At 42.4% G+C, this 26,543-nt stretch overlaps 1 protein-coding gene across 10 annotated transcripts in view; it reads left to right on the top strand.

The window, feature by feature from the left end:
* Positions 1 to 24,517, top strand: part of ZC3H10 (zinc finger CCCH-type containing 10) — a 26,224-nt gene extending 1,707 nt beyond the window's left edge. Inside the window, exons 2-3 of one of the 10 annotated variants that reach the window (XM_085872324.1) lie at positions 656 to 756; positions 18,401 to 24,517. In XM_085872324.1, the coding sequence (XP_085728450.1) occupies positions 736 to 756; positions 18,401 to 19,615 (1,236 nt within the window). In that variant the 5' untranslated portion in view covers positions 656 to 735 and the 3' untranslated portion in view covers positions 19,616 to 24,517. Of the gene's footprint in view, positions 1 to 655; positions 757 to 1,949; positions 2,765 to 18,400 lie in introns of those variants that run through there. The other 9 variants (XM_085872327.1, XM_085872328.1, XM_085872326.1 and 6 more) reach the window with 9 other exon arrangements.
* Positions 24,518 to 26,543: the final 2,026 nt, after the last annotated feature.

Below are 26,543 nucleotides of genomic sequence, written 5' to 3'. Positions count from 1 at the left end.
ACAATTTAGCCGTCGATGACCCTCAAAAATGTTCATCCTGATCGGATAAAGGGTTTTACACGTGCAATGATGACATCATCAAAAGTCACATTTGTTTCCTATGGGGATTACTCCACATGGGGGATTACTCCACATGTGCCAAGTTTCAATTTTGTCCGTAGAGCAGTTTTGGAGATGGGGTGCAAATTTTCCTTTTTTTTCCAACATGGCTTCCACACCACGTGACCAATGATGTCATGATTATCATTCGAACTTTCTCAATGAGTCGTCACACCTCTGGTGAACATTTTTGTCAGTGGGTTAAGCAGTTTCAGAGAAAACAGACAAAATTTGCATGGACGTCCGGATAACCCGGAAACGTCATTTCTCCAACCTCGTCAGCGAAGGCATAATAATCTGTACCGACATGCATACGTCATGTAATATTGTTACGAATTTGGAAGCCTTATGCACACGGACAGCCGTCCCCGTAGCTTAGTTATTTCGATAAGTATGTGTTTCTCGTGAGGGTCCAGTCCTTAGTCTAATGGGAATTAAATGTTCATGCACTGTGAAGTTATTTTATAGATCGGATTTTTACACTTACTACAACTACTACAACAATAAATTTCAACGACGACATTTGCCTTCGCTTCCTTCCACCATCCTCCACCAGCACCATTGCACACGTGCGTGTCAGCAAGTACGTGGGCGGAGTTCACGAGGACCTGACGTCTCTCTCGCCCAATCAGGGGGATGCGAGCGAGGTTGCCGACGGTCAGCCAATAAGCGAAGCCCACGCAGGACTATATGACTCTCCTTGTTTGAGGGGAAGTCCGTCGCGACGGCCGTCACACCTCCCCGGTCCAATCAGCGGACCTGGCGCCCCTTTCGGCCATTCACGGGGGCGACGAGTGAATCGCGCGACGGAACTGTCCAATGAGGAGGCGAGTGGCGATGAAAAGAGGCCCTTCCCGCCTGAGAAGAAAGAGTGGTGGTCTGGACCAGAGTGGAGAGACGGTGTGCTCGTGGCAGGAGCGTTGGCCAGTTTGCGAGATCGTGGTGTTTTTCCAAGCAACAAGGATCATGTGTGTGAGACGTTCCTTGTGGGAGAGGACATTCTCAGTCCAGACATTTTCCAACCTGGTATCCAAAGCCAGTGAGTGGTTGTCGACGAGGGCCCTGCAGACGGTCGTGGTCGTGGACTTCAGGTCGTGGGTTCGAGTCCCACCATGGTGATTCAAGTCTGTGTGACTGCACGAGGCGGGGCAGGTACCCTGGGCCGGCTCTACCGACTGAAGACCCATCGGGTCCATTTTCTTTTTGGGTGTGTGTCTGTGTGTTGGTCCGTCTGTCAGTTGGAATTGATAAGTGCTCTTCGTTTGTACATTATTTGCATTTCTTCTTATAGTCGGATAACTCTACTCCTTGTGTGTTCCTTTCCCCCCTATTGTAAATAAATCCCCTGTTTAATGTTTCAGCTCGTTCCTGTGTTTTCTTTATTGGTTTAGCATGGTGCGTATTGTGAATTAGTTGGGCCGTTGCTGCCGTAGTTGTACATTTGAACCGACTGACCTCGGTAACCATCCGCTCGGGTTACGCACGGTTCGAGCACGCTCACGGCTCGTTCTGCTCGAGCTCCGCCAAGGGTGAATTTCCCCGGTAGTTTGGACGACGTGGGTATTTAGGTAAATTGAAACTGGCAATCGACCCTATCCCACGCGGACGACCAATTGGCGATCTTCGGTCCGATAAGGGACCCGTTGGCTCCAGAGTTATCCGGGGTGACAACCTATAAATTCCAGGTGTTCGGTGGAGCTGACTCTACTGCTCCATCTAGCGGTCGTGCTCGCTGCCGATACTCGGCCCACAACAATATTACATGTATGGGACCACACAGAATCATGAGTGGATGATACATTGCATGCATGAAAGTAATATTGTTGTGGGCCGGGGTTCGGTTGCGATAAACGACCACTAGGTGGAGCAGTAGAGCCGTCTCCCACCGAACACCCGGAATTTAGGTCGTGACTCTCGGACAACTCCGAAAGGTCATGGGTCACTTAAAGATCGTGATCGCCAATTCTCTGACGGTGTGGGGTAGGGTCAATAGCCAACTTTCAATATACCTAAGTACCCACGTCGTCAAATTACCGGGGAACTCACACCCTCGGCCGACTCTTGGTCGGCTGACGTACTCGGTCACAGGTACCGACTCGGATCCGGCGTAACCAGGCGGAGTTACCAGAGCCGCGCCGGTCCCAATGACAACTTAGCAGCCCAAACTGCCTCACTAATTCTCAATACGCACCGTGCTGGGCCAATGGAAGAAAGTGACAGACAACGAGCTGGTACATTGAACAATTGGGGGTTTCTTTTTAATGGGGGGCAGGGGAGCACAAAGAGCAGAGTTATCACGAATAAAAGAAATGTGATTCACAATGTACAAGGCACTTGACAATTCTACTGACAGACGGGGCACACACACGCGCACGCGCACGCGCACACACACGCACACAAGAAAATGGACCCCGCGGGTCTTTATTCGGTCCTCCCGCCAAGGAGGATAGTTCAGCTGGGGGACCAGAGCCTGGCCGGGGTACCTTCCCTCCTCGTGCGGTCACAGCGACTCCAAACCACTACGGTGGGACTCAAACCCACGACCCAAAGTCCACGACCCTGGCTGCTCGGTCACTAGACTTGCCCTCCAATGGACCACAGAGCGCTCGAACCACGACCACCACTGTCTACAGTCCTCTCGTCTTTTTTCACCCACTCTCTTGAGGTTGGAGCAATTTTCTTCTTTTGCCACTCACCTCCCGATTGGACGGTGCATCTCGGGGGGGTGTCGAGGTGTCTCGGAGGCCCGCCCCCCAAAGAGGCTCCATAGTAGCTTTCGGCACGCCGGCCTCCCATTGGCTGGGGTGCGCGTGCGATGCTCGCCCTTCGCTCATTGGCTGGAGGAAACGTTCCATGCCCTTCCTCGGGGCGGAGCCTCAATCTGAGGTGATGGAGGCTCCGCCCACGCCTTCAGCCAAAAACACGTGGGCAATGGCGACCGGGTTGAGTGAGGGACATTGCCGCTGTTGTTGTTGTTGTTGTAGTAGTAGATGTATAAAACCTGACTATAAAATAACTCGCAGCGCACACACGAAATTCCCATTAGACATAGGGGATGGATTCTAATAATAAACACATACTTATCTAAATAACTGAAGTATGGGACTGCTGTCTTTGTGTGCAAAAGCTGCCAGATCCGTAACAATATTAGGATTGTAGAAAACCACGGGATATGTTGTGGGGTTTTTTTTGTCTCAGCAAAGGCAAGCTGAGTTCTAATAAGAAATCTCGTCAGTGACTTGGCATTCCTGATGAATTCAGAGTTCATATGAAGTTATTTTTAAAGTTCTGCTTCTTTAATAACTTCCGTACAACTCTGAATTCATCTGAAGTTATTAATTAGACTGCAGTGTCTGAGGGGCTCTGTAGCAAACTGTCTTGAGGGTCTCATGGAGGCTTGACAGTCCAAGGTGTCTTAAGGGTGTTGAGGCGTTTATGGGTCTTAAGTTAAAGTTATAAGGGTCGAAGGCAGAGGTTCCCAAGCCCAGGGTTGTGACCCAAACTTTAACCCCCCCCCCATTCAAAATCCCAGTTTTTGAGGAGTTGGGGTTCACGTTCTTTTCTTTTCAAACCACTGGTCTCGGGTCGAAAATGTCTAGAGTCTCAGGGTTGAAAGTCTAAGGTCAGGTCTGAGGGGTTTATTGAAGGGTCTGAGGTCTCTGAAATGTGTTATGTGTGAGGGTCTCACTTCAGCCGTCTTAAGTCGAAGGTTTATGAAGGTCCAAAAGGTCTCAGGTGTCTGTGAGATAAAAGGATTTAAAGTAAAAGTTTTGTCAAGGTTGAATGGATCGAAAAGGTCTCAAAGGTATGTTCCAATATTGCGTAATTAACGCTACATGCACGTGAACAGCTGGATAACAACATGGCACCTAGTACGCCGTACTCATGTTCTATGGCACTGCCTGCACATACATACCACCCGCGTGTATCCCTCCCACCCTGCCAACTTGTACTCTTACCCCCCCCCCCACCACCTTTACATTGCTAAAGTTGTTTGTAATATTTACTGTGTGAACGGCTCTGCATTAACTCGTGAAACAAATATCAGTAAAATGGTGCTTAGGTGTATGTTATAGGTGTCGACTAAATATACACAACTGGCGTGCTATACACGGGAGGGGGCTGGACGGCTGGTTCATGAAGGATGTAGGCAAAAAACTTGCAGCTGACCCCAACAGAAGTGAGGTGGGTAATATTTCGATGATGTCCATGCCGACGCCATGAATGTCACGGGTGGAAACCTTCACATAATTTCCTCATTCTGGTTTAAACTCCATCTCTCTCTGTTATCATTCCAAACAGCGTCCATCCATCGGCACCATACTCTGTACAGAGCGTCGGTACTGCCGAGGCAGTCTCTCAGGCTGTTGGGCACAATCCTGGACGGGTCGCCACTCCGATGCAGGACACTCAAATAGCTCAATCATCCGAGCAAGCTGGTACTCATTTTGCCGACCTCAGAAGGATGATGGGCTGAGTCAACCCCACCTGGTATTGATTCAATAGACAAGCAGGATTTGAACTAAGGACCTTAGGATCCCAAGCCCACCACCCCAACCATGAAGCCAACACCAGGCAAACGGCATCATTACAATCACAAACTAGAAGGGCACTCGGTAGGGCACATACCTCCGCCACGTAACGCCTGATCCATGAGAACATACCGGGTCCAATACATTTTTGAAATATCATGCTACACAGTACGATATTGTTTTTGGCCTGATATCTCAATGGTGAAGAATCACTTTAAAAATTTAATAGTTCTCCAATTCAGCTCAAAATCTGGATCTTTACCAAAATCAAATCAATTTGTTGTGGGCACACACCCAACCTGTCCACAAAATTTCATCCGGATCTGTCCACAACTTTTTGAGATGTCTTGTACACAAACAGACAGAAAGGGGTGAAAGCACAACGTCCTTCACCTTCAGTGGTCGAGGTAATTCATACTATACCATTAATGTCACAAAATGCAATATTACAAACACTCCTGAGGTAAACAAATGTCGACGCTGTTCTCACGTGATACCCAATACAGACGAATTTATCGGCGAGAAAGGGTGAATACAAAACACTTCGTTCCGATCGAAAGTCAAAATCATAATTGTATTGAGTTATTTATGAAACCTCCCACCCACCTTCGGACATCCTCTGGGACCCCAAAATGTTCCACAGAAGGTTTGATGGGGCTTGCCCCAAAACTGAGGGAGTAGTTTGGTGATGGACGGACCGACAGACGTTCCTGCTTTTTAATATAGATGTGTTGGTACATGTTTTTGTGGTGTTTGTTTGGCCTTGTGGTGTCGTATTCTGTTTTGGAAGTGGATTCATAATGAGTTGTTCAGGGGATTATTACAGCGTGTGCGCTGTATACAATTGCACTGAGTTGGAAATGTCCCCGGCGTCGTCTACCACGTCTCCGGTGGGTCCGGTGTCCCCCCCCCCCCACGTGCCTCAAGACAGCCAATGACGGCCGTCCGGTAGATGTAGTGCGTAACCTCGACGGAAATGGCGACAATTGACGGAAATACCCGAGTATTTCAATGGAAATTTGTGAAACTAATGTGTCATATATGTGAAAACCATTTAATTTATTGCTTGACGGAAAAAAAACGAAGAAACGCTCCCCTCATGTACGAACGAACGAACGAAAGACGTCATTTCCGTCCACCATGGCATTTCGCGCCGAACGCAGAAAGCTAAGTTCTTCTTATGCCATCATTCTCTTTAATATTAGCCATGAACAAGTGTTTCGTCATGCATTAGTCGTTGAAATTTACTTGCAATCATTCTTTTGCGGCCTCCTGCCACGCTGTATCGAACGATTTCATTCCTTCTGTTATATATATATATATATATATATATATATATATATATATATATATATATATATATATATATATATATATATATATATATATATATATATATATATATAAAGGTGCTTATCACAATAATAACAAGATTTTTACATTTCAAATATTAAGTATGCTTTTTAATTGTTTTTCAACTGAAAAGCATAAATTGCATATTTTAACATTAGTGTACTCATTTGATTCACCACGCGCGCTGTGTTGAAGGGTTTCACTTGTTTTATTTATTAGTATTATTCTTTTTATTCGTTTTAGAACAAGAGGGTTTTAACTTCGGTCAGGGTGATGTTGAATGATGCGTTTAGCAGTTCATTGTAGTCAGGACAGCTACCTGAGCATTAAATTCCAAATGTAACAGGTATTCAAAAAATGATCTTGAGAAAGAAACTGGGAACTGCAGACTTAACTTTCTTGTGTTTTTTTAGCTAATGGGGCTGCATATTACGTGCCTTTTTGAAATGACGTCATCTGTCCTGGGATGCTCAGTGGGCATGCGCATATACCCCAGGATGCAGTGATGGTCGGGGCAACAAAGTACGTGTGAGATGAGGATTGTTATAGAAAATGTCTCTGAAAGCTTATAAAAGAAGCTGAAAATGCTTGGAAACATACCGGCAAGAAAGGGGTGTTGTGCCTCTGCCCAACAAGAGAGTTTAGGTTTTGAACTCGCACAAAAAGCTGATATCTTGTAGCTCCCCATACTGTACACTCGTGAGGACGTGGACCGGTGCAAGACCCGAATGTTCGTAGACTGGCGCGTTCTACCCAAACCTTCAACCATGCTGCCAGTGAGTCGACTTTGAACCTTGTGGGGTTACCTCATGTGAACATGGCGATGGCAGGCTTGGTGAACTGGACCCCACTCTGGATTGGCTGCAGTCGCACCAGATCCCATGATTCGGTGCTGGAAAGTCTAATCCTTTGAACGACTGATGGACCTTCTCTCTTTTCGCTTTTCGCTTTTCTCTTTATTGTAGAACGTATCCTTGGTGCCTGAACTGAGCGTGGGTCTAAAATGGGCAGACTCCTTCAAACTCCAAGTTTGGCCAGCCATCTTGACCGCATTGGTATCTGGTTTGTGATGAATATCAAAATCCTATAACTGAGAAGTGGAACTGAACTTCTGCCAACCACTTTTTACCCTCACCTCTCTCTCTCTCTCTCCCTGAACTGAAGCTGGTCAAACATACAAGTTGTAATTGGAAATAAAACACAGAAGATAGCCAAGGTACTGTAGCAATGACTACCGATGTAAATGGTGAGATTTATTTCTGGCTGCTTGGCTGCATCATTTTCTGGGGGCGCAGCTGTGCCGCTGATGAAATGCTCCGTTACCAGCACGCTGGTACTTATTTTGCCGACCTCGGAAGGATGGCAGGTTAAGTCAACCCACCTGGTGTGAGTGAATTCAACGGATAAAAAACAGGGGCGATGCTAATGTTCAAACGCCGAAATAAAATCGCGGAATCGATTTTGGATGCGAAGGAAGATAAACAGGACATTACAGGAACAACTACAGAAGTAAATGTGAGATTTTGCACAAAGGCCTAAATAAAATGGCATAACCTATTTTTGGACAGAAAATGTTGACGCCAGACTTGGTGGCCTAATGGTTTGAGTGTCTGCGCTTAGTTTGGGGTTGGCGGTTCGAACCCCGGCTGAGTCGCGCCAAAGACTTTGAAAGTGGTCCGCGCTACTTCCTTGCTTGTCGTGCAGCATTAAAAAGGATAGAGCATGGATAGACAACCATAGGTTGGTAATAATAGTGCAGGCTTTGATGAGTCTCATGGCCTCCACCTGCTTTGAAGTTCCTTATAAGAAACTCATTTACTGATTCATTACCTCTACCACCAAAGGTGAAGGAGGTTGTGTTTTCACTCCTTTCTGTTTGTCTATCTGATTGCTTGTTTGAGTGCAGGATATCTCAAAAAGTTGTGGACGGATTCGGACGAAACTTGGTGGACATGTTGGGTGAGGAACAAGGAAGAAATGATTCAATTTTGGTGAAGATCCGGATCTGGATCTGCGAATTATTTAATTTTTAAAGTGATTCTTCGCGATAGAGAGATGGGGCCAAAAACGATAATAATCGTCCTGTATGGCATGATATTTGAAAAATGTAATGCGCCCGATATGTTCTGTGGATATCAGGCATTGCATGGCAGAGGTATGCGATCTACTGAGTGCCTTCTAGTTTTTAGATGTGGATTCATCTAACACTGGCCTCCAGCTGTTAGGACAATTGACCTGAATGACGGGTGAAGCACCAGGTTATGCACAAGTGGAAGTTTCCTGGAACCCATGTGTCGAGCATGGACTTTCTGATTTGAGTAACAGGTTAATACAATTAAAAGCTTTTTGGGGGTGGTGGGGGGGGGCATTGGGCCAGGTTAAAGGTCACTCAAAAGACCCTTTTATTATAAGTTTTCGTGTTTTCCATGGAGTATAATTTGTTTGTTTCTTCAAGCACTTTTTTAAATTTCAAGCACTTGAATCACCCAGCTGGATTGGTGAAGAATTGTTTCTTCAAGCACGAGAATCACCGAGCTGGATGAGTGAAGACTTGTTTCTTCAAGCAGTTGAATCACCCAGCTGGATTAGTGAATAATTGTTTCTTCAAGTAAGGTAATCACCTAGCTTGATATATATATATATATATATATATATATATATATATATATATATATATATATATATATATATATATATATATATATATATACACATACACAACTTTTCATCTGCAAAGAGGATGGTCATAATATATATATATATATATATATATATATATATATATATATATATATATATATATATATATATATATATATATATATATATATATATGGCTGGATAGAAAGCGGAAAGGTTGAAGTTTATTGCACCAATGTCAAAATTGCCACCAAAATTTAAATTTCGGTATAGAATCATCGTTTTCTTTTAGACCACATGTTCGACGTAGGCTCCACGTTGTCCGATCACTGCCTGCAAACGTGGTCTCATGTTCTCCATCACTTTGGGAAACGTTTCCTGAGGAATGTTCTGGATTTCTCGGTGGATGTTTTCCTTCAGCTGATCAAGAGTCTGAGGCCTAGGGTTTCCATAGATCCTGTCCTTGAGATACCCCCACAAGAAGAAGTCTGGAGGAGTAAGGTCAGGGGAATACGGTGGCCACTCAACATCTTCATAGAGGGAGATAAAGCGGCCCTCAAAATGTTGGTTGAGAAAACTCCTTGTTTGCCTGGCTGTATGGGGCGGTGCCCCATCCTGCTGGAACCACTGGGTTCTCATCTGGATCAGGTTGTTTCTCCTCCTGGCCTGAGTACGTAGCTCGGGCAGATAGAATTCCCGAATCATTTCGCGATAGTTCCTTTGGTTTTCCGTGCAAGTTCATTCCTGGTCATCTTCAAAGACGTATGGACCAGTTATCCCATACCAACCAACCGCCACCCACATGGTAACTTTGAGAACAGATCGAGGCACCAGTTCAGTTGATGCATTACCAGGATTTTCAGTTTCCCAATACCAAAAGTTTTGCTTGTTTACCTCCCCGGACAAGTGAGCATGGCATTCGTCCGTCATGTTAAATTTTTTGAGGAAGTCTGCATCTTCCTCCAACTTTCCTGAGAACCAATTTGCAACGTCTAGTCGTTTGCGTTTCTGTTGATCAGTAAGCACCGTTTCCGTTTGAATTTTGTATGGAAAGGCATGAATGTCTTGGCGAAGGATCCTCTGAACGGTGCTCTTATGAATGTTTGTCTCGGCAGAAAGTTGTCAAATCAATTTTTTTGGACTCTGAACAACCGCCTGTCTCGCCATTTCCACATTTTCTTCACTACTACCTGTCCTCTTCCGACCACTGTGACCCTTGTGAAGGTCACAGATGGTTCCCACATTGGTAAACTTTGCGATGGTGCACTTTATTGTCTGAAAGTTTGGTGCATGGCGCAAGTGGATACCGAAATGTCTCGAGTAAACACGCTGCACCTGTATGACACTTTTCGTCTGCTGCCAAAGTTCAACAATTTTCGTCCGTTGGTGTACGGTCAGTCTTGGTATTTTTCTGGCACTTGCTTGGTATCAAAATAAACTTCAGGGTCTCGACAACAAGAAATGAGGCATTGGTGACAATATTACTGCTTTTTTAGGATCAAACAAAGCATTTTAAAAGTTAAATATTTTTTTGGGACACCATATATATATATATATATATATATATATATATATATATATATATATATATATATATATATATATATATATATATATATATATATATATATATATATATATATATATATATATATATATATATATATACACACACACATGTTCTCGTGGATCAGGCATTACATGACGGAGGTATGTGTTCTACCAATTGCCCTTCTTGTTTTCAGCTTTTTTTTGTTTTGTTCCACTGCAAACCAAAGAAATACAAACGTGGATACCAAAAGATTTTTTAATATCGACAATTTTCTGAAAGAAATGGTGTATTATTTGAAAAAAAAATTCAAGGGTGCCAATATCTTTGGCCATGATCGTGCATGCATCTCTATATGTATATGTATATATATATATATATATATGTATATGTATATATATATATATTAGGGTGTTTCATTTTTTTCTGAAGGGCAATAATTTTATCAGCACAGGTTTGCCTTTGAACCTTCCTATAAAAAGTGCTTCATGCAAAATCTTAGCGAAATGGGACCGTGTTAACAGGTCGCACACTTTTGAATGGTATGTTGACGTTTTTAGCAGCGTCTTGTGCAGCGAACGCTGCTCATAGAGAGCTCGGCGTTGTTCATCTTCTTCTTGTTCTTCTTTTTTGTGAAGACAAAACCTTAATCTCTTGGCCTCAGCTCTTGTATAGATAAGATCCGGATCTCCTTAAATACTGAGCACATGTACGGTGCCTTTTGAGAGCGTCTATCATGAACTTTTAAATATTGTTACGAATTTGGAATTCAATTGCACACAACATACAGGTTCCCTTAGTCAGCTATGTCGATAATTGCATATCGATATGTCGATAGCAGATACCGTTCTTCGGCTGCTGGACACGTATCAGATTGCTGACAAGATCATCGGTCTCTCATTTGATACGACTGCGTCCAACAGTGGCATGATTAGCGGATCCTGCACCATAATTGAACAGTCCCTTGGAAGACCTCTTCTTTGGCTGGCATGCCGACATCACATTCACGAGGTGGTACTGAAGAACACCTATGAACTCCTCTTCGGCTCTCCCCCAGGTCCCGACATTCCCCTCTTCAAACGATTCCGAGGAAAATGGGACGTCTTGGACAAGACATCTGCCGGTACCCTCAGCGACGAACAACCCCTGGATGAGTGGAGCGAATCACAAAGGCTGAAGATGATAGTCCTCTCTTGAGTGGGCTGCATCATGGATGACTCTCCTGAGGAAGTCTATCTCGAACTCCTTCACCTCTCTCTTCTCTACCTAGGAAGATGGAGCGGAGATCTGCCTCGATTTAGGGCCCCTGGAGTCTACCATCAGGCGAGATGGATGGCAAAGGCTATTTATATCCTGAAGATTGCCCTGTTTTTGCAATAACTGGAGCTGACGAGTTCGGAAAAACGCAGAGTCCGACAACTGGCCCGTTTCGTCAGTCTCATTTACGTCAGATTCTGGCATGAGGCAGCTGTCCCAAACTGTGCACCGAAGAATGACCTGGAATTCTTGGCGATTCTCCAGGTGTTTGTGGATAGAGAACTCGGGTCAACGGCAGAGAAGGCCCTCCAAAGGCACCTCTGGTACCTCTCAGAGCAAGGAGTGGCCCTAGCCTTCTTCGACGAACGAGTGTCTCCCGATGACCGGGCGGCCATGGTCAAGAACCTAAGCCATCCAGCAACCTCGAAAGCACTCAAGAGACTTGAAAAGAAGAACTTCACTCTCCCTGACGGTCTTTCCAAATTGGTAACAGGGTGAACACTAGAGGCCATTGGGATCTTTGCTGGGCGGATGGTCACTACCCATAACGTGGAAGATGTTTTGCAAGATCCGCGAACTCGAGCCACCGTCCGAGGCCTGCAGGTCACCAATGATGCAGCAGAGAGAGGAGTGGCACTGATACAAAAACTCCAAGCCCGAACCGAAGACGAGCAGCAGAAGCAGTTCCTCCTCAAAGTTGTTCATCATGACCGCAAGACCGTCAAGAGAACAAAGGCTGGAGTGACTGCTAAGTTCCCTCCTGCTCCTTGAGCCCAACGATTTGATTGCCCTGCTCTACTTGCATAATTGTTCTACATTTATTTTTCATAATTTTTTTTTGTTAATTTTCAGTTCAATAAATGTTCGTTGCAATTTTTTGTCTTCTCCATTTGATTTTTTTTGAAGTTTTACTTGAAATGTGGAATCTTGTCCAACTGTGGGACCAGTAAATATTGACGAATCAAACCCAATATTTATGGGTCATAAGAAACAAGGGGACACCCCTTCTGACAATTTTCAACAAATTTCATTTTTTTACCACCATGAGTGAAACACCCTAATATATATATATATATATATATATATATATATATATATATATATATATATATATATATATATATATATATATATATATATATATATATTAATTCATGCAACAAAATTTATATTTGCATTTGAATATAATAGACGTTATTAAAGCTTTTTGACTTGCCCTCCTTGGGATAAAATCACAACCAGACGAAGAAGCACCAAACTCTAATTTATAAAGTTACAATGTAACGTCCTCAATGTTGATTTGGTTGAGAGAAAGAAAGGATGGGATTACCTGGTGAGTGGAACTTTTTGAATCACCAAAGTTCTGGCGGAAACATAATGCTAATTAGCTGAGGCCTAGTTATGGGGTGGGGTGGTGGTTTTCATGATGACTCAAAGTTCACTGTGGTGGAGTTGTCGCAGAGTCAAACCATCGATCAGAAAAGATAGAAGTTCGGACAAGTTCTTTGTCTCCAAAGAACGGGATTGGTTGACCTGATGAATGTGGTCTATTGCACGAAGGTGAGCTAAACCTCGTCCTCTACTCGGGATATTAAACCAGCCGATACGATCTTGCTCTGCACACAGGATTATTCAGTAGATGGTGACTAATTGCAGAGGCACAGGGGTTCGTTGTCGTACTATGAACATTCTTACAAGCCTGAGTTGGTTGTCTGTCCGGATGACTGACCCTGTCTGATCCCCAAAGGGACGTGTTGTTCAGTGTGATCCTTCAATCTCAAATGTGTGGCCCATGTACCTAGCATCACACTGGCATTGGAATTCTTCAATAATCTTACTTATGAGCCTTTCCACAGTAATGGGTAACCATTGTGTTACATACATCGTCCACATTAAGTGTGTCCAGTTTATCTTGCAAATGAGGGGAGATAAAAGACTGACCCCTCCATGACTGGAATCCAACAGTAAGAAGATAATCTAACCCAGCACAATTGATTGATGGAGTGTTCTGTCTTCATTAACAGAAATGTAACAAATATTACATTGACATTCAAGTTGTTGGCATTTCCACAGTAGCTATTTTTTTCTAATCAACTGAATATTAATTTTAGGTTGTGGTCAAGAAATGCTATTCTTCCTTCAAAACAAGAACTTGTAGAAATTCAAATATTTCTGTACTTTATTGACTTTGACATTAAGCGTTACGTAACGCACGTGACATTGACAACCTTTAGAAACCGGAGGAAATAAGCAAAAGCGAAACTGTTTTGGGTTAGGATGTTTTTAATGAAAGAGAACAACATAGTTCCTCTATTATAACCACCAGAATGTTAAGCCTTGTCAGTATTTAAAGGAGTGGGACAAAAATCAAAATGTAAAAAAAGTAACAAACGCAACATTGACAAATGTAACAAATGCGACATTGACTTGTGGTAAGAATATGTTAACATGTAAGTAAATGAAATGTCATCAGCAAGAAGTGGCCTAAAATGTCTTGTAAGGTGAATATATGTAGCGTGCCGCACCGCAGGTTGCTGACCGACCTTCCAAGATAAGGAAACAAACTCGCAACCTCATTGCTAAGAGGCCTGTCGGCTTCAACAAAGCGCTTTAACGACTGAGCCACAGGTCACGAGGTGCTTGTAAGGTGCCCCCCGCTTACACAAAACAATCCATTCATGATAACATCGAGTATATTAATACTTACAATATGTAAAACGATGAGATTTCCTGCATGAGACTGGTGACAAATACAGCAAAAGTTGGATTTGAACTCCCAGCATTGGTTAAAAGCTTCACATAACATGCAGAACATTGATGAGGTGGCTTTTTCAACAGAGAAACTTAACCCAAAAAACAAGATTCCAACTTGGCATCTTGGCAACAAGTTGTGCAAGAAGAAAAATGACAAGCGATAACAAAATCAGTCATCAAATGTAATGTTTTTTTTTTTTTTTAGTACCTAAGAGACTCCGTCATGCGAAGCTTCAAAAGGCAGCAAAACCCATTAGCTGTATGACGGCTATTTTAAGGTGTCAGCGTATGATTTGGCGGCATTCAGAAGATTTGAACTCATTCCGTACAATATGTAACGATCGTGACATGGATAACATTATTTCAAGTCAAATGTAACGATTGTTTACACATCTGCCATTGAGAATGTCGAAGTATCATTCAATGATTCGCTAAGAGTCCAAAATATAGCTCTACCACGGGGCTGTAATCAATGCCGTTTCACACTGAATACACATACAACTTGAGGGGGAGCACTCGGTAGAGTGCAAAACCTCCGCCGCCAATACTGCTCGGTCACTCAAGTGAACCTGATATCCTATTCATTCAATTTGATGTCAACAGTGCTCACAGAGTTATAGTTTGCAACTTTCCCTTTTACTTTTAACTTTTACATACTCAATTCATTCGTCATAACTAGATTCCTTGAGACAGAAATTGATTTTACGTGGGTATATCCACCTGAAGTTCCAAAATCAGCCGCAATTATAATTTTGGCATGTTTTTTGTTGGAAATCACTACTAACATGTAGAAATGCAAAAAAAAAAAAATCGAAATTTTGTTGAAAAAAAAAAAGTTGCAAAAATTTTTTTTTCTCTAACAATTTTTTTTTTTGGGGGGGGGGGTTGGGGGTTGGAAATCACTTGAAACATGTAGAAATGCAAAAAAAAAAAAATTCAAATATTTTTTCAAAATGGCCGCCATAGCGGCCATATTGGATTTTGTACCAAGTCCAAAATCTAATGGCATGATCCTTGGATCATACCTAATCCCCCACCAAGTTTCGTCGAAATCCGTCGAGTTTTTTTCCGTAATACTGTTCACAAACAAACAAACAGAAAGGGGTGAAAACAGTAACCTCCGGCCTTTGATGGCGGAGGTTAAACACTCACACAAGACTTGCAGTATTATCATCATTTCATGACTTCTTGCAAAGTTTGTCACTCACGTTATAAATGGTTGAAAATTGACCGAAAACTTGCGATCGTCTCTCGTCAGGCAGAAATCCAGAAATCCAGAAATGGCGCCCAGAATCCAGAAAAAGATGACGTCATCAGTTTTCGCGTATAGCGTAGGCTCTCGTATTGATGATTATAATTTTAATTGATTGATTAAACGACCTCTGACTGGCTCAAAGCCTTCTGTTTCAAACGTGACTTTGGAACGCAATTGGAAAGCCAGATTTTTGTACAGCTTTTATGGTGATATGGACTTACCACTAATGTTATCCTTTGTTACACATTTGTCATTTAGGTTATGTTATGTTATCACAAAAATAACTAGACCGTATTTTTAAAAGTTGTGCAGCTTGAGCATTTTGTTTCTTTCATGACAAATTGACCGATAGCATAACGATTGTTACTCTGTTTTCAACCCCCCAGCATTCACATTAAAGTATATTTTTGGCAAATTCAGGGTGTGGGATATCATAAGTAAAGTCTTTTTACACATATAATCTAAAGCAGTCTCTATCAAAAACGTATGTGTTCATATAAAACTCTTGGTAAATCTATGTAGTTTTTAATATAACACTTAAGACAAAGATTTATTCCCATCACTGAATAAAATTTTATCTGCACTCTTTAATTTTAGGACAATAGCGGTTTTGCTATAAATAGTATACGAGGTGTGTTCAAAAAGTATCAAACCTTAATTTTTCGTACGTAAACAAATGAAGCTAGGGAGGTGTGTTTTTGTGCACGTATGTAGGCAATACTAATTCGTATGCGTGAATATTTTCCCGCCTGTAGCAGCTGTCAGTCGCCGACAGACCGCCGATGAGTGAGGAAGTGTAAGTGAGCGCCGTCGGATTTTCGTTTTTTACAAAATGGCGGAAAAAGTTGAACAACGCTACTGCATCAAATTTTGTGTAAAGCTTGGCGATTCCCAAGTGGAAACGATCCGCAAGATTCAACAGGCCTTTGGAAACGAAGCAATGGGCACACACAGATAAAAGAGTGGTACAACCGCTTCAAAGATGGTCGCACATCAATGGAAAGTGAAGCACGTTCTGGTAGGCCCTCAACAAAGCCGAAATGAGATCGTCATTGACCAAGTGAGGACCCTGCTGATGCAGGATCGTCAAATCACGATCAGAGAACTTGCAGACGAGGCGGGCGTCAGCATTGGATCCGTTCATTCCATTGTGACTGAGGATTTGGGCTTAAGGAGAATCTCAGCGAAGTTCGTGCCAAAGCTGCTAACGAGCGAGCAGAAACAACTCTGTTTGGAGATCGCACAGGACATGCTGCAGACTGTGAACAGCGATCCCAACTTCTTCAACACAGTGATCACTGGCGATGAGACCTGGGTTTATGGGTACGACCCAGAAACCAAGTTCCAGTCATCACAATGGAAGCATCCAACATCCCTGAGGCCAAAAAAAGCAAGGAAGGTCCGCAGCAATGTCAAAGTCATGCTGACCGTCGTCTTTGACTCCAGTGGCATGGTTCATCATGAGTACACACCACACAGCACAACCATCACCAAAGAGTACTACCAAGAGGTACTGCGTCGCCTTCGTGACGCTGTGCGACGCAAACGGCCAGACTTTTGGGCAGCGATCAATTGGCAGCTCCAGCACGATAACGCACCCTCCCATTCTTCACATTTGATACAGAGTTTCCTGGCCAAACACAACACACCTGTGCTTTGTCAGGCTCCGTGTGACTTCTGGCTTTTCCCCACGCTGAAAATGCCCCTGAAAGGGACCAGATTTCAGTCCAGAGAAGACATCATGCGGAATGCGACGGACCAGCTGTGCGCCATCCCAAAAGAGGCGTTCCAGCGCTGCTTCCGACAGTGGCAGAACCGTTGGGAGAAGTGTGTGGCAGCCCAAGGGGACTACTTTGAAGGAGATTAGTGCAAGTTTGTTGTATCTGGATACGTGTAATTTTTTTTTATGAACAAAGGTCGGATACTTTTTGAACACACCTCGTATATCTACATTTATATACACCTCAAAACATGTTAGTGGTATTCTATGGATACTTTAGAAATTCTGTGATAGCTCCTGAAGATAAGACCCTTAAATGTAACATATTACTGTGGAACAGCCCTTGTATGAGAGAAAGGAACCTTGGAAATGCAAAGTGTCTCAACGGTTTGAAAACCCGATCAAACAGACATTGTCCCATTATTACAAGCGGTTCAACCCCGAGTGATTCTTCACTACCCGCCGGTTGCTTCCGTTGGTCCAACAAGATGTTCTGTCCACTTTTCATATTTGTAAGATTATTTACTAATTTCAGTGCCAGTGTGATGCTAGGTATGTGGGCAGCACGTGTTTGAGACTGAATGATCGTATTCAACAACATGTCCCCCCCAACTCGTCCTCGGCTAATTAGCATTATGTTTCCACCGGTACTTTGGTGATTCATCCCCACCTCGTCATTATTCATGACGCTTCATTTTCACCTCCTCATTATTCATGATGCTCTATGGTTGCAACAATAAAGTAATCCCGTCCTTTCTTTCTCTCAACCAATCAACATTGAGGACATTACATTGTAACTTTATAAACCAGAGTTTGGTGCTTCTTCTTCATCTGCCTGCGGTTTTATCCTGAGGAGGGCAAGTCGAAAACCTTTGTCTATGATATTCAAATGCATCTTTCCATACATACAGACACATGTATGTTAGTTGAAATGGTGTACATTTCACAAGGTTGGGTTAATGGGTGAAGCATTCTGAATAATTCGAGGAATGTGAGATCTATTGTGCGGTCGTGAGAACACTATTGTAATTTTCCTTGCGTTAACGTACCTATGTATTATTATCCTTCATTTTGAGTGTTTTTTATATATTTTTTAAATCATTCCTCCTATATACACAGCTTGAGTAACTCATAAATGTGCTAAAACAAATTGATAAAGTAAACAAGCCATGTTTTTCATTCCCTCCCAAATGTACAGAAGCTTGCATTTTGATATTGCGCTCTGCCTGCCTGTGTTGCAGCTGCTGCGAGCTGCCCCTGCAATTGCGTTGCTGCGCTGCGCTATGTCTGAAGCTGATAGCATACCCAATGGCAGCGGCGATGATGCAGGCGCTAGTGCTGATGCGACAGTGTGCCGCGATTTTCTGCGCAACGTGTGCCAGCGTGGCAGGCGTTGCCGCTACATGCATCCAGAGTTAACTGACATGAACGCAGTGGCCACCCAAAAATATGACCTCACGTTCTGTCATGATTTTCAGAACAGCGGCTGCTCACGGGTGAACTGCAAATTCATTCATGCATCTAAGGGGGACGAAGAATACTACAGACGCACTGGCGAGTTATCTCCACATTTGAAGCAGGCTATTAGTACAGGGCTGGGACTCACCATTGGTGGGGAAATGCAGATAAAGCAAGATGATACTCCTGTGTGCCATGATTACATGAATGGCAGTTGTCTGCGAGGAAAAGTTTGCAAGTTCCGTCATATTTCACGCGAAGAGTATGCTATAGAAAAGAGCCTAGTAGCTGGGGTGGGTACAGAGTCAGGCTTGCTTCCACCACCACCACCTCTCCCAGCTATGGCTGCGCTGCTTCCACGATACCGTTTTGATACATTTAGCGAGTCCGTGTTGGAAACTGAATATGACCTGAATCGACTGAAGCGCCGCCGTCTTGAAGAAGCGTGGAGTGAGCTTGGCCTGATACCGCGTGTTGGTGATACACAACTGTTGCAGGAGGAGAACCAGGTTTTACGGCGTCGCGTCGAAGAATTGCGTAAGCAGCTCTCGGATCTTACGGCAGTCAATGAGGCACTGCTCGAGCAAAACACTCGTCTTCGCACGCAAACCAAGGTGGTGGGGTTGACCTCTGGCGACCAGTCGTTGGCTGTGCGGGCACCGGTCGCAGCTGTGGCGACGTACACGTCGCTGAGCGGACAGCCTCTGCAGGCACGAGCCGTGCCTCATGTCCCTCAACAGGATCTTGTGGCAACTGCCGGTGCTGCTGCTGCTTCTCCCGCCAATCCTGCACCTACCGTTGCTCTGGCAGCCGAAACGCTGACGCCACTACCTGCCACTCTGAGCATAGCTCCTGTTACCATGGCCCCTGTAGCCGTATCTGTAGCTCCTGTACCAGTTTCAATGGCACAGGGCATTAGTATGAGCCACGCCACTACACCGATGGTCACATTCCCTATTGCCTCTCAGAGCATGCATATTACATCGCTGCCTCATTGATTCAGATTTATCTACATCCTTTGCGCTGTCTTGTACTTTTGTAGCCTTACCCCAGTGATCTGTAACATTTCATTTTGCTGTATGTCTGTTTAATATACAGCTCTGCTCATTATTTTCTTAGTTATGAGGATTTTCTGCCTCAAAAGGGCACAGCAACATCCATATTGAAGATTTCATCTTTCTTTTATTCTTTTTTTTAACCCTGCCCTATTTCCCCTACCCCACTTCCCATTCCCTCCACAAGGTAGTTCAGCTGACGTATGTCCGTCCATTTAATATTGTATTATGATCGGTATTTGGTGTGCAAGTGTTTTTTTTTTTTTTTTTTAAATCCTTTACGTCTCCCCATGTTTTTTTTATTTTATTTCCCACTCTAACATGAATGGGTTGTAGTATGAGGGGCATTTAATAAGTGGTTATCAAAATAATTTTGCAGACAAAATAAAAACAAACATCCCAGGAAATTATTTCTGGTTTTTAAACTTGTGTACTTCTCTCAGTTTATTTTGCTTTTCAGGTCTGAGATATATATATATATATATATATATATATATATATATATATATATACACACACACACACACACACACACACACACACACACACACACACACACACACACACACACACACACACACACACACACACACACACACACACACACACACACACACACACACACACACACACACACACACACACACACACACACACACACACACACACACACACACACACACACACACACACCAGTTGGTGCAGAAATAAAGGATTTGGTCATGATGGCGTAACATTGTCCTAATTGGCCCAGGAGTATTAATTACATTTTCCCAAGACAACGTGAACAGATGAGCTGATAGATAATTGAACCTGTGGTCTTTCGACAAAATGTACTTGCGAAATGTTTCTTTTGCATAAATTGAGTTGTACTGTTCAATTAAAAAGCTGGCATTGCTTTTGGGGTAACGCTCATACTGAATGACAGTGTATATGACAAATAGTAATAAAAGCAAGAGTTTGTGCAAGTTGCGAGATGTGCTGTATGATCAGACTCCACTATTTGAAGTTGTCTGAAGATCGAGTTGAGGATGATCAATAAAGTGAAGGAGGAATGCGATGATAGGGAAGGTGATGCATTCTTGAGGAATGTTTGTGATGTTGGAGACCAAAATAATGTTTTTTTTTATTTTATTTTATTTTTAATCTTTAAAACCAAAGGATTTTCCTTGCAGTTATGTCACAAAAACCTCGTTCATCGAACACCTTACCCGCACAGTTTTGATAAAAGGGACGTGGGAAGGGCCTTTTCAACTCTTGCTTTGTGTAATTCCGAGCACAATCTACATTTCCTACGAGCTCCCATTTTGTGTCTGAATTTGGTTCTTTCCGAACGCTGAGTGCGTGCGGCAAGTTTGGTTGGTTGAGATGGCGTAAAATGGTGTAATATTTTTATTCCTGCAGGCTACTGCTAAACTGGAGGATTTTGAAAGTGCTAAGAAGGTGATTTGTGTTCAACAGTGTTCAAGTATATAATTAATTTGAAATAGTCAAAATTTTAAAGGTTATAGAAAAAATATTGAATCGGAAGTTTACCGCCGTTGGCCTCGCATCTTTTTCCACCACCTTATTTACCACGTTACAGTAGTTCTTCGTGCTTGTTTTGTCCTTCGTGACGTCCTTAAAAAAAAAAAAAGAGTACATTTTCTGTTTGCAATGGTTTTCAATATTGTTTGACTGCCAGAGTTAAGAAAAATAAAATTACCTCAAATGCGTGATCGAGTCGAGATTCCATCCAATTTGCAAAATTCAGAGCTAAAGTTCTGCCGAACTGTAGGTTCATGTTCCGATTTGTGTTCCCCCCCCCCCCCCCCCCGTGTTCAAAATATATAATTTGATTGAAATTAAGTAGTACCTCGACTGATGTCTGTAGGCAGAGTGAACCAATTGCTTAGCCCCGCTTTGCGCTTCGCACGTGCCCTAAAATATTATAAAAGAAGAGTATGGTGGGGTTTCTAAATAACAGGTCTATATCATTTAGGATAGGCTAGTGATTTGTAGCATGAAATGCTCAATGTTGCCACAACTGGAAAGATGTAACATGAGGTTTAACATCAAGGAGCAAGCTTTGAAATATTCTGTGTCATGGCAATGCAAGGCATATTGACTGAAGAAGTTATTGGAGATGAGCAATTGCTGCCACAACCACCTTGCACGAATATTTACTGTAGTGACTTTTTTTCTGTTCCCCAGACCCAACAACACCTTAAGGTCGAATTTTATTTCACGTTTTGTCAGGGCTGGAGACGAGCGGACAATCCGAGTGTTGGACTGAAGCAATTTAAGGAATGGCTCCATTATGAGAAGGTAGAGAGGGTGAGTTAATAACACGGTGTAGAATGCTTCCCTGCTGGTAAAGAGCAATGAAAAATGCATCAGGTGCCTCCCTGTCTGTACAATGTGATAATTTAGTGTGGATTAAAACACGACCTTTTATTTTATTTGTTTTTATTTTTCATTGCATGATGTCAAAGTGAATTCAGCATTGGTTGCAGGCTTATTACACGGCTTGCGTTATACTAAACCTGATTTTATAATTTAACTTTCTTTGATTATTAGCCTTTTGTTTTTGTTTTTTTTGTTTTTTTTACATTTATTTTTTGTTTGTAAAAAAACAAAAAAAAAACTGGAATGACAACTCTAAAGCCCCCACTCCCCACCAACAATCCCAGCACAGTTCTCTCGAGCCTGCCACGATACCAAGTCTTCTCGTCTATAATGCAAGCACATTTCTGTGTGCATGTGTTAATTTGCTTCTTTTAACTTATTTGTGAACAAGTTCAAGCAAGTGGTTGTGTTCATAGATCCTGGATTATTGAAGTGATTTATTCTACTGGGCCAGCATTTGATTATCACTTGTTGAATGCTCCTCTGACTCGTAGTCAAAGTTCTAAAGAGAAAATTGCTTGTGATAGTGTTTTTATTGGTGTAATATAGGTCACAAAACAATGGTGTAGAAAGGCATTGATCATTATTATAAATATTTTGATTAACTTTATGTATTCAAGAATGGGAACAATTTTTTTTTTTAATCTAATGTTTTTGCTGTGCTTTATTGTTATTAATCTTTTTTTCCTTCTTTCAGAAGTTAGCTTTTCTCCGTTATTTTAATTATTTTTTCCCCGTGTTCAGGCAACTCAAACGCCGCAGTTGTATATTAATTGCTAATATGCAAACTGAGATGTTACGAGAGGGAGTCGAAAGGTTTTTCTCCCCTGACCATGAAGGAATTGGTGCGTGTGTGATGGTCTTTCAAAATTATTGTTATGAAATTAAAATCATGTATCTATTCCTTCCAGGAAGTTGCAGTAATTAATGTGCAGTAAAGTGGAGGCTCCAATGAAGATGGAAAAACTGGAGTATCGAGCAGTGATCAAGTTCCTGCATTTGCAGGGAAAGATGCCACAAAAAATCCACGATGAAATGTATGCGGTTTATGCCGATGTTACGCCCTCGTATGACGTCGTGAAACATTGGTGTAGACAATTTAAATATGGTCGTTTGAGCATTTATGATGAACCTAGAAGCGGACGGCCTGCAAGTGCTCACAATGAGGTAACCGTGGAAAAGGTCGAAAAAATGGTGCTCGAAGATCGTCGCATTTGCGTGGACACAATTGTGCAGATGGTTGGGATTAGTCATGGGTCGGTATGTGAAATGATTCGTCACCAACTGAACATGAAAAAAGTTGCAGCACAATGGGTTCCTCGCATTCTGACGCCTCAGCAGAAGGCTCTTCGAGCCGACTATTCCTCAGAGCTTCTTGCCTTGTGCGCTGCTGATCCAACTGACTTGTTCACGCATCTGGTCACCCTTGATGAAGCCTGGATACATCACTTTGACCCAACAACAAAGGCCCGTATACAATGGAAGCGCCACTCTTCCCCCATTCGAAAGAAGGCCAAAGTACAACTCTCATCAGGCAAAGTGATGCTCTCAGTTTTCTGGGACTCACAAGGCATTATCATGACCGATTATCTCCAGCATGGGAAAACCATCACTGGAGAGTACTATAGTGATCTACTGAAAAAACTGTGTGGACAAATGCAATGCAAACGACATGGGGTTCTCGCAAAAGGTGTGTGGCTTCTTCACGACGATACTCCGTCCCATACATCTCATGACGTGGTACTTTGTGCAAAGGATTGTGGTTTCGAACCATTGCTGTTCCCACCGCATTCACCTGATCTCGCTCCGTCAAACTACTTTCTCTTTCCTATGCTGAGGTCGCATCTTCGTGGCAAGCGATTTGGAAGTGATGAGGAGGTCATCAGTGCAGTGGAATCCTGGTTTCGGAGCCAAAAACGTGACTTCTATTCGAATGGCATCAGGAAACTTACTTGCCGATGGGAAAAGTGTGTGGCACTGGATGGAAACTACATAGAAAAGGGCTAAAGATCTGTGCCAAGTTTGGTTGGTGCAGGTTATTCCTTCATGGTCGAGAGAAAAGCGTTTTTTTATTTTTTTATTTCCCTGTCACAATGGAGCTTTTGGAAGAAGTTCACTTTTGATCTCCATTAAAATAATGTTTTTGGATTTGTGAGATCATTAAGTTTATAAACATACAAGTACCATAGTTCTATTTTGAACCTTTGCTTTTTGTTTTTTTTTTAAATGTTTAGGGAGATGTATTTGCCTTCTGCAGCCTTTTGTGAACTGTTTGGGGTAACGTACTTAAAAAGAGTTCTGTAGCATATTATACTCTGTATTCCTGCTTTAAATGTCTGCTTAAAAGTGTTAAAATATTGATTTTTCAAAAAAAATTATATGATCAATTTTTCTGTAATTTTGAAGTGTGATAACTTGTTTTAGTTTGTCAACAGCATTAAAGAAGTTGGTTCCTTTTTTTTGTGTGTGTGTGTTTTGGCATCATGTGATCACCTAAAGTCAAGAAATTACAAGGGAGCTCCATGAGAACCTGCAACCTTGAATATTTGATGTCGGGGATGAAATGTTTTAAAAGGGAGAGGGAGAGGGGGTGGGGGGGTGGATGTTCCATAAATAACTTCTCTTTTTAACCATGGCTTCAATTTGAGCCACAAATGATTTGAAAACTATTTATGGCATGTTCGAAGAAGAAAAAATAATGTGTAGCTCAATTAAAATGTGACATGTCTACATTCTCAAAGCTTTGTTCTCTCTTGAGCTTCGGGCTAGCAAGATAACTTTCGTGAGTATGCACATTTGTCTCGGAGCTTTCTTTTCTACATTCTAATTTCAAACCAGCTATAAACTGTCTGTCTTGGTGTTTCATATTCAGGTCGAGGCATCGATCTGTGTACTATCCAACAGAAGGATGTAAACCATGATGGACCCGTCTACCAGCACTTGTTTGTGGATGTTAAACATCCCAGGGTGTCTGAAGGGTAGGCGAGTCATTGACGGCACGCAAACAAATCATAAAATCCTGCCACTTCCAGCTGATTGTGAAAGACATGTAGTGGGGCAACTTAGCAAAATATAGCATAACAATTGTGCATTTTGTGAGGAAAACACCAAATTTGGCACACTGGAAGCCTATCATATTATGAACAGATTTGGATATTGGGCCATCTCAAAATTTTTGATTGCAGTGGAAAATGGCTGCCACAGCCATCAGCGGCTGAATTTGAGATGGCCCAATATCCAAATCTGTTTATAATATGTTAGGCTACTAGTGTGCCAAATTTGGTGCTTTCCTCACAAAATGCACAATTGTTATGCTAAGTTGCCCCACTAATGTCAAATATATTACCTGGATGACCCCACAGCGAAGTGGGAATAATCGGGAACATTTTAAAAGTATTACTATCTTGAGGTAGGTGGGGGGGGGTCGTAAATAAGGGAAATGATTATCAAATAAGGATGGGGGAAACAAAAGGAAAACCTGGGTATGAAATGGAAATTGATCTCATGTATGACGAGTTCAAAGAACACCTCACCCCGTGCGTTCTTGAGCAAAAGGACATAGGATGGGTCTTTTATCAACTCTTGCTTTGTGTTTCAGAGCACGATTGGCTTTATTTGTGAACTTTGAATAACAGGCACGATGGCAACCACCCGAAGCCGATGAGTTAAACGGTACAGTCCAGGGTTGAAATTTCTGCCAACTCTTCTCGAAGGAACTGGTGATTTTTATCTTGCCAAAACGAAGTTTTTGCAAGATATGTTAGTCAGCTTGTATGTTTTTTTTTTTTTGTTTGTTTTTTGTTTGTTTGTCTGTAATCACGTATAAAAAATTCTGCAGAGCACAGTTATCATTGGAAATTTTTGTAACTTCGCATATTAGAGGCCTATAGAGGTCCCTTTCAGTGCACAAAATTTTGAAGGTCAAGGTCACTTTGGCGCAAATCAGGGGAGTCAACGAAACCCTTATTTTTTGAGTAATTTTGATCGGATCGTCTTCAAACTTCATGGGAATATAGTTAATGGTCTGGCGCTCAGCTGATTACTTTTTGGTGGCGATTGGCCTTGACCTTCATATGTTTTTTTTTTTGTTTTTTTTTGTCTATAATCACGTATAAATCACTGCAGAGCACAGTTATCATTGGAAATTTTTTGTAACTTCGCATATCAGAGACCTATAGAGGTCCCTTTCTGCGCATAAAATTTTGAAGGTCAAAAGGTCAAGGTCACTGTCGCAAATCAGGGGAGTTGACGAAACCCTTATTTTTTGAGTAATTTTAATCGAATCGTCTCCAAACTTTATGGGAATGTAGTATATGGTCTGGCGCTCAGCTGATTAGTTTTTGGTGGCGATTGGCCTTGACCTTCATGGTTAGCGCCTGAGGTCAAACATTTGATCCCAAGATCAAATTTTCAAGTTTTAGGAACCATATCGTGTAGTACCTCAAATTGAACACCTCGATGAGTGCTTTCTCGATATGTCAAG

This window comes from Eptatretus burgeri, chromosome 3 (genome assembly GCF_056783735.1).
Source record: "Eptatretus burgeri isolate ZD-2024b chromosome 3, Ebu_testis_v1, whole genome shotgun sequence".
NCBI lineage: Eukaryota > Metazoa > Chordata > Myxini > Myxiniformes > Myxinidae > Eptatretus > Eptatretus burgeri.
The sequence above is the reverse complement of the archived record's forward strand: the minus strand, read 5'-3'. Positions and strand labels throughout refer to the sequence as shown.